Source organism: Pinus tabuliformis, chromosome 6, assembly GCF_031772625.1.
Source record: "Pinus tabuliformis cultivar Carrire ecotype Pingquan chromosome 6, CPIR1, whole genome shotgun sequence".
Classification (NCBI taxonomy): Eukaryota; Viridiplantae; Streptophyta; class Pinopsida; order Pinales; family Pinaceae; genus Pinus; species Pinus tabuliformis.
This window is the reverse complement of record NC_142292.1, coordinates 1,045,881,850-1,045,891,569: the sequence shown is the minus strand read 5'-3', so window position 1 is coordinate 1,045,891,569 and position 9,720 is coordinate 1,045,881,850. Positions and strand designations below refer to the sequence as shown.

Here is a 9,720-nt window from a genome sequence, read left to right as displayed (position 1 = left end):
CCGCCTGAGCCCTTCGGTGAGGGATACATGCTCAGAAATCCTCCTCTAACACAACACAAGATTCCACGCAAAGCTCTGTAATGGATTACTATCAATTACAGACAATTAACGTTGCAAATATCATATTTTAATCTCTGTAGATTGGTCGACAATTTAATAATGGGCGCAGATGTCAAGGTTAGTGGATGCTCATATCAAATCAAATCTGTCATCAGTTTATAGCTAATTCCATTAACAACAGAGGTACAGATAAAAGAACAATATTATTAATTGACCAAATTAATGGAGTTTTCCATGTGCCTGTAGCACTGGAATCTCCTCCTCACATCTGTTGCAGCATTACTGGAGCTCTAATACCACATGAAGGAAAATCACACAACCATAAAACCATATGCACAGCAAATTAACACACAGAACAAAATTGGCAAAAAAGGCAGAGATCCATCCTGTGGCCTCTCATGCTCATGTAATTATCTCTTTATTCAAATAATTTAATAATACATTTAAATACATGAGCAAGTGGTCTTAAGATAGTGCATCTATCTTAGACTCACTTGGTTGAGACAATTTCTCAACTTACACACTAATTTAGGAGAGCTAGTTGGAGAGAATCTCTCATCCAAGCTAGATTCCTTAGTTTGAGGAATTCTCATGATTTAATTTAATAATTGGATTTATTATTGATTTTTTTAAGAGAGTGAGGCTAACAGCCCGTTGAGTTGACATGTGCCCATTTAAAATAAAATAAAAAATTATGCTTTGAATAGAAAAATAATGTCAGCTGTAATAAAAGAAAATGAATATGCTATAATGTAATTAGAAAAATAATGTCCAGTATAATAATACAAAATGAATATGTTGTAAAGTAATTAGAAGTAAAAAAAATGTGTGAGTAAGATGCTTAAACCTTAACATTTAAATAAATTATTTGAAGAGCTACGTTAACTAATTTATGCTGATATCAACTTGATATATATCTATATATAGAAAAAACATTATTAAAATAAAATATTTTAATGTTGTATATAAAAAAATTTGAATGTAGGTTATCAATAAAATATTTTAATACAAATTAATATTGACATATACTTAAAAATATATTAATAATAAAAAAACCATTTTAATTTGCCATAAATAAGTTTTTATGGTTAAAACATTTATTTGGTCTTATATATATTCTATATAGCATTCAAAAATACAATTTAAACAATGAAAAATTACACATTGTATTTTGCATTTAATTTTCACGTGAATAAATTTGATCCCTCTCGGCTCATGTTATATTTGTACTTAAAATGCATCAACATTGGTAGATATTGTGGGATATATATTTCAATGCAATATTGTACAAAAGAATCTCTCTCTCTCTCTCTCTCTCTCTCTCTCTCTCTCTCGATATATATATATATATATATATATATATATATATAGTAGTTAGTTTTCTTGGTTTTAGGTTTCTATGATAAAATCACTCTACTAATATGTGTAATTCTCATTGCATATTTTCTATTTATTAAGAATTTATTTGTAGTAATTAATTGTAGAGGGTTAAAAAAAATGGACTGTTGCTGCGCACGCATGCCCCTGACTTAGCCGCCATTGCTGCCTCCTGTAGCTTCCTGCAGCTTCCTTTCTTGGTAGCCATCGGCTACTAAGCCCACTTTGGCTCTAAATGGTCTCCACAGAGAACCTCACAATTGATCCTCTAATGTCTGCGAGCTCCTTTTCCTTCACCCATTGCAGCCTCACGCAGTCCCTTTACTCGGCAGCCTCCTGTTGCTAAGTTCTTTCAAACAATGCGTCCCACGGTAGAGGGAGACTCTTCCTCCCAACAAGGGAATGATGAAAATGAAGCAGCATTTGCAACTCTGATATCGGAAAACGGAGCTCCAAGAACCAGGCCATCGGTCAGCAAATTTGTGAAGAAACTTGCGGACATTCCAGAGATTTCATTACCGCCAACTCTCCCAAGGAAAGCTGCCATTTCCTTAGCAGAACGTGGCCTTGTTGGACAGTTCACAGGGCTCTGGCCTTCCCCAAGATCAGTTCAGAAATGGGTGGAAAGAAACTGGAGTGAAAACACACAAGGGAAGATAGCTATACGTTTCTATGGAAGAGGATATTATACGTTCCTATTTGAAACTAAGGAGGACAAAGACTTAATATTCAGAAATGGACCCTATTTTATGGATTCGAGAGGACTTTACCTGAATAGATGGATGCCAGACTTCGATCCTGAGATGGATATTCCTAGCGTAGTCCCGGTCTGGGTCAGGTTGCCGCATCTACCCCTACATTGTTGGGGTGATGATTCTTTAAGAGCTATCAGGAATGCAGTAGGAAAATACATTGACAGGTGCGAACCCAAAGACAACATGCATGTATGCACAAGAATTTGTGTGGAAGTAGATCTAGGAAAAGGTCTACCTGAGGCGATTAGGATCAAGGTGGATCAATGGACTCATATTCAGCAACTGGACTACGAGAAAATTCCGTTCAAATGCAAGGTATGTCATGAATATGGTCATTTCGCAAATAGATGTAGTAAAAAAAAAGAAGCTGAAAGTGTTGAAGTTCACGAAGACACATGGGAGCAAGTAAAAAGAAAGAAGCCCCTCAATAAACAAAATGCAACAAACTCCTCACAGCCTCAAGAGACCAATGAAGCAACCCCAGTTCCTCCAATAAATACCGCTCTTCTAGTTATAACTTCCTCAAATCCATTTGAACCTTTGGGAGAAGATTTTCCATCCCCAAGATCTCCTCCACCATCCAACGCATTAGCTCTCATCACCTCCCCTATCCAGAGCCCATCCCCTCCTCCGCCCATAGTAGATCGAATCCAAACTAGAAACAAAGCAAAAGAAAATAATCAAGCATGGGAACAGCCAAGAAAAGTTGGTAGGAAATCCAATAAAGAAATAAGGGATGAGGTAGCAGCAAAGGAAATGGCCATAGGAACACAACAACCAATGGATACTTTCCTCGACAAGCAGACGGGAAGTGGAGAAAAATATCAGCACAAAGAAAAGGGAGGGACACACCATAAAAACAGTAAGTAATGATTACGGTCTCTTGGAATAGCAGGGGTCTGGGAACCGCCTTTAAAATCAATGCAGTCAAGGATATAATAAAATAGGAGCATCCAGACATCTTTATGATCCAAGAGACCAAAGTAAGTAAGCAAGAACTTCAAAAAATGATCCAAAAGCAAAAAGACTTTGAAGGAATAGCTATAGACTCTAATGGAGCCTCAGGTGGAATATGCACAATGTGGAACAAAAGGAAGTGGGAGCTAGTCAACCAAAAAACCAATAATCATTGGGTAAGAACAAATCTGAAAAATAACAGTACAAAGGAGGAGTATTGCATCATAAACATTTACTCCCCCAACCACTATAGAGACAAAGAACAATGCTGGAAGTCAGTGAAAGAAGAAGCAGCAGAAAGGCAAAGAGGTAAAATAATTATGGGAGGAGACTTAAATCTGATCAGAAATATTGATGAGAAGTTGGGAGGTAACTACTACAATGATCCTTCAAGAGCAGCACTAGAAGAAATCATTGAAGAAAAAAAATTACTTGACATTCCTCCAAGTAATGGAAAGTATACCTAGAGCAATAAAAGAATAGGAAAACATAACATAAAGGAAAGATTAGATAGAATTCTGATTCATGAAGAAATAGCAGCAGCATTCACCATAGTGAAAAGCAAAATTATTCATGCATCAGCTTCAGACCATAAGCCAGTGGTATTGAGTTTGGGTAGGCTGGAAAACCAAGGTCCGCTCCCTTTCAAATACAACAAAATTTGGGACAACAAAGAGGATTTCGGCAAACAAATAAGAGAAAGTTGGAAAATAAATGTAACAGGCTCTCCTCACTATGTGTGGGAAACGAAGTTAAAAAATTTAAGACTTCATTTAAAATCATGGGCAAGAGAAAATACACTCAAAGAAAAAGAAAAAAAAATAGAACTTCAAGGGAAACTGGACAACATTAGTAAGGAAAAAGAAAACAAACAAGAGAGTGAGCAAGATTATGCACAAGAAAAAGAGATTTTTTTGGACTTATACAAGCAGAATCGGCAAGAGGAAGAAGAGAGCAGGCAGAAGTCAAGATGTTTATGGCTGAAAGCGGGGGATAAAAATACCACTTTTTTTCATAATAATATGAAAATAAGGAGAGCTGGAAATCAAATTGAAAAAATACAAGTAGAGGGGCAAGAAATAAGAGGAGTAGAAGAAATTAAAAAGGTAGCTCACAACCACTACAAAAATCTCCTCTCAGCGAGGGATCAGCAGGTGGACAACGAGGAATTTTTACAGCAAATTAAAAAAAAAAACAGCGAGCAGCAAAATAGAGATTTAGATAAAGAGGTCACCGAGGAGGAAATTAGAGAAGCAGTGTGGAGTCTGCACCCGGATAAAGCCCCAGGACCAGATGGATTCACAATTGCTTTCTATAGGAACCATTGGGAAACTATCAAGAAAGACTTGGTGAGAATGATCAAAAATGTCTTCAAAAAAAATAAAGTTGGGGGAAATACAAAAGCCTCTTTCTTGGCTCTCATCCCTAAAGAGACAAACCCAATCTCCTTTGATAGATACAAGCCTATCTCCTTGTGTAACTCTTCCTACAAAATCATCACAAAAATTTTGGCAAATAGATTAAAAAAAAATTTCCATGCATCATCTCTGAAAATCAAGGTGGCTTTGTACCAAGAAGACAAATTACTGACAATGTAATAATTGTACAAGAAGCCATACATAGTAGTATACAAAGAAAAGAAAAGGGAATGGTCATCAAATTGGATATGGCCAATGCTTTTGACAGAGTGAATCATAAATTTCTTGCTGCTGTCCTCCAAAAGTTCAGCATCTCTTCCAAGTTTATAGACATCATTATGACTTGCATCACCAATCCCTGGATTGCACCTTTGATTAATGGAAGGCCAAGCAACTTCTTCCAAAGCTCAAGAGGATTGAGGCAAGGCTGTCCTCTCTCCCCCTTCCTTTACATCATTATGGCAGAATCACTAAGTGCACAGTTAGAAAATCAAAGGGAAAATAAAAAAAATACCAGGCATCAGGATTTCAAGAGGAGTCAAAGAGATCAACCACTCCCTCTTTGCCGACGACACCCTCCTCATAGGGGGAGCTTCTGGCATCATTGCAAAATGCTTTAAAAAAGTTCTAGATGACTTTCTCCATGTTTCAGGAGGACTCCTAAACAACAGCAAATGTAGAATTTACAGCTGGAATGTCTCAATAAACATAATGCAGAGAATATCCCATATAATGGAAATACCGGTACAATTAAAATGGAGCCATTTTATATATCTGGGACTGCCATTAGCAAAAGAAGTGGTCAATGCAGAAGTCTGGAATAAGCATGTGGAAAAAATGAGGGGGAAAATTCAGAGTTGGGGAATGATGTGGCTCAATCTTGCAGGAAGAACAATAATGATCAAGGCCCTCCTTTCAGCTTTGCCAATATATCAGTATGCCATAATAATGGCTCTGGCAAGTGCCCACAAACAAATGGAATTAATTATTAGAAGCTTTCTCTGGCAAGGAGGAAAGCAAGAAAATAAAAAATTCAGCCTTGTTCGATGGGAACAAGTAACTCTCCCCTATGAGAAAGGAGGGATTTCAATCCGGATACCAGGACTGATGAATAGTGCACTTGGGATCAAGTTAGTTTGGAGAATGATAAATGGAAAAGAACAGTGGTGGGGAAAAGCTTTAACAAGAAAATATTTAAATTGTCAAAGGACAAAAATGCTCACTGAAACAATTCCAGAGCGGCCTTGTACACAGGTCTGGAAATTGGTTAAAAAGATCATTCCACATATAAGAGATCAAATTTCCAAAAATCCTGGGAATGGGAAAACAATCTCAATATGGGAGGACAGAATAATGGGAGCAAATCCATTAAAACAACAGCAAAATCTAAGAGAATTAAAAGATTGGATGGAGGAGACAAGCTTAACCACCTTACACTCTATTTCTGAATGGGAACAAAATATCTAGACAAATTGGAGAGTGCTGCACTCCCTTCTAGACTGAGAAGCCAATGGGAAGAACTGAAAACCTTCTTAGTAGGAGCAGCGCCAACAAAGATAGAAGACCAAGATGAGTTTATTTGGGATCCATCTGGAGGAAATTACACAGTGAAATCAGGCTACAACTATCTTCAAAATTACAATAGTCAAGAGAATTGGAATCTTTGGATAGTGTTAGTGTCGGTATCTTCATCCCTCCATCAGTGATCAAATTTCTCTTTTTGCATGCATATTAGGTGTCCCATCCGATCAGCTACATTCCATTAGGTCATGGATCAACTGATGGTAGTGTTTCATGGTCATTTTCCCTCATGGAATTTACCTACTGGCCTGTTTTCACATGTTCAGGTCATTTACTATTATTTTATTTCATTCCACTTACCAAAATCATTTTTAGGGTTTTAGGTCTCATTAGGTCTAGGGTTTGTCACCATGGTCATCAAAAACCTAATAAAAGGTCAGTAGGCACATGAGGAGGTCTTATAAGTTCACAAAATCAAAATTTCACTAATGATATGCTCAATAAGTGATTTTTACCTCAAAACTCTGTTTTGAGGTGAAAACAGAGTTTTTATTTCCTATGTACAAATTTTATGTAATTTGATACATTTTCTATATGTAATAAGTTCCAGCTACTGCCCTTGATTCACCATGTCAACTCCAGCCACTGCAGACAAAAGCAAAAGCATCAATGCATCAGTTTACCAAGTGACCAAGAAAAGTCAATTTAAATGAAAAACAGAGCTAATGACCAAAAGTGACTTAGACATTAGAAAAGTGGGTTTGAATAAGTGAAAAATTAAAAGCCATCCATATATAAAGTCAAAGGAGTGCCATTCATCATTTCATTATGCAAAAGACCATTGGAGAGCAAAAAATCACGATTTGGAGAAAAGAAGGTCAAAAACCCTATTTTTTAACCTAAACTCACCTGGCGTTGTGCATCAGCGGCAATGCGTTGTGCATCAGGCAAAATTTTGCCAATTTTTCTCAAAAACTCAGAATTTCGCCTAGTTTTCTACCAGTTTGACTTTTTCTTCTCTCATGGTCAAATTCATGATGTAATATGATGTAAATCGATGTAATATGATGTAAAAATGATGAAAATTGACTTAAGAAGGTAGATACATCAGTTTTAGGTGGTTTTGAGCTGAATGAATCAGTTTCCATAGTTTTAGAGGCAAGTTGTTCCACTGCCTATTTTTCAGTTCCTAGTTTAGATCTTATTGAAACAGCTCCTTGACTCATGGATTCGACCCCTGATGGCTAGCATAGGTGGTTTGATGCCTATATCTTATAATTTCTTAGTCATTTTTCAAGGTTGGACTTTTGTGGATGCATTGAGCACTATTGTACATCACTTCTGCAGTTTGGCAAGGAAATAAACCAGGGTTTTGCAGCATTTTGTGGGATTCTTGTGGCAAGGTGAATTAGTATTGTTTTCTCCTCTGTTATTTAGTTTATCATATGTTTATATGTGCCGTCATCTCTCTCTTTTTCTGCATAACTAAATGAAACGAGTGTTAAAGGTGGAATTCATTGATGTTTCAATGCTTTGCCTTGGGGTTTATTTAGTTTTACATGTTTTCTGCTGTTTGAAGAGGACTCATGACACTTGCATGCCCTCTCCAACTCCTCACCAGTCTTTAGACTTATCATTACACCTAATTCAAAGTTCTAAAACACTTGCCTACCTCGCCCCACAGAAACCTCTGCAAATCTGAGTTCATTTCCCGAACCCAAAACTGCGTTCCTCATCTAATCCAGCAAACAACCATTTAAAAATCAATCAAACTCCTTTGAGCATATACCTAGCCTAAAATTAGTATTTACATCAGTCATCTCTTGCATTATTTGTCATATTTTCCTAATATTGACAAGGAGAAAGCCCTCTCCCGACCTGGTAGGGCTAGCTACCAGGTTAAGCATGGTTTGATGTTACCCTAGACTTGCCTTCCTTCAGCCTGAGGTAGATTTAGGCTATAACAGACAGTAGTATGGAAAAATGAATGTTTGCCTAAAATTAAATTCTTTACTTGGTCACTGCTGAAAGGCAAAATCTTTACTGTGGAAAACTTAAAAAAGAAAGGCTTCCAAGGACCCTCAAAATGTGTCATGTGCCAAAGGGATGAGGAAAACATTCAGCACCTATTTATGAATTGCACTATGGCAAGAGAATGTTGGAAGCAGTTAATCAGCCCATTAGAGCTAAGCATAGACACAACAGTGCAGCTGTCAATTCTCCACAAAAATTGGGCTCAAAGCTACCCCTATACCAAGAAGAAAAAAGCAGTGATAAATAGAATTTGGAAATGTTTGCCCTCTATTCTTTGCTGGCAACTATGGCTAGCCAGAAACAAGTGCATCTTTAAGGGACAAAAGCCAAATACAGGGATTATTATATCGAAGACTTGGGGACAAGTTTCAGAAATAATAAGTATAAATGGAGCAGGAAGAATCGATCCGAATAGCCTGCAGCAAGAAGAAAGGGAATGGTACAGCAAAGCTCTAATTGAAGACAATTCTGGAGCTTACAAAAAAAAATAAAGGCAAGGCAAAAATCAGAGAGTGGAAGCTTCGTTTGGATGACAAGGAAATGGCAGAGTGGATTAAAGAACAGAAAAAATACATATTATTTTTTGATGGAGCCTCAAAGAATAATCCAGGCAGAGCAGGGGCAGGCGGCCTAATCCTAGATCCGAATGGCAAGAAAATAATAACTTATGAATGGGGTCTAGGGAAGATGACTAACAACAGGGCAGAGGCATACAGTTTGTGGATTGGCACTAAGATTTTACAAAAAAAGAGATAAAAGACCCAATATTAATTGGGGACTCAGCAATCATTATAGCAACGATGGAAGCAGAGAAGGAATTCAAAAGTGTAGCCTTAAACAAAATAAGACAGAGAATCATATCAAACACAAAAAACATGGGGAAAATAATGTATAAGCATGTCTTAAGAACTCAAAACAAAGATGCAGACTTATTAGCCAACAAGGCAGTGGATAGACAAGCTGGATTTGTGAAAGAAAATGACAAAATCTATGAAGAAAACATCCCATAAAGTGTTCTCCTTGGAGGACTGGTTCGAAATCCAAAGAATGACAAATAGCATCAAATCATCAAGAAGAGGAAAGGAAGATAACATCAACGAGCAGGAGATTCCCTTACATCTGTCAGGGCATACAATCAAGTATTATTCTCCCCTTTCAAAGATGAGGATCCAAATAATCTCCAAAAGGACTCATCGTGATCCGAATCATGCCAGTAATCGTCCTCGTGAGCTGAATGAAGTAGGAAAAGGTCATATCGAGCACGATCATACCAGAGAAAATAGTGATTGCCATCTGAATTGGGAAGTGGACATCTGTGCTGGTATGGGGGGGGAATTATGAAGGAAACCCACAGTAACAGGTTAACGCATGGCACAAACAGCTATAAATTGAAGCATCAGCAAAGGAAAACACAGCACTTGGGAAAGTGCGAGAGAGTGTCATTGTTGGAAACAAAAGAGATAAGAGAAAAGAGTGCAGAAGCAGAGAGTATCACGAGTTCAAGAAAAACAGAGGTCAATGAAGTGTTACAGTAGGAGCCTCAAGAGCTGACTGCAAGCTGGGTAAAAACAATAATAGACAGACTCAGAATCAAGGTA

The 9,720-nt window shown here is 37.3% G+C and overlaps 1 protein-coding gene across 1 annotated transcript in view; it reads left to right on the top strand.

Moving 5' to 3' along the window:
* Window positions 1-1,796: 1,796 nt before the first annotated feature.
* The window catches only part of LOC149262563 (uncharacterized), a 77,160-nt gene continuing 69,236 nt past the window's right edge, over window positions 1,797-9,720 (top strand). The window contains exon 1 of the mRNA XM_089380596.1: window positions 1,797-2,507. Within this exon, the coding sequence (XP_089236722.1) occupies window positions 1,797-2,507 (711 nt within the window). The remainder of the gene's footprint in view (window positions 2,508-9,720) is intronic.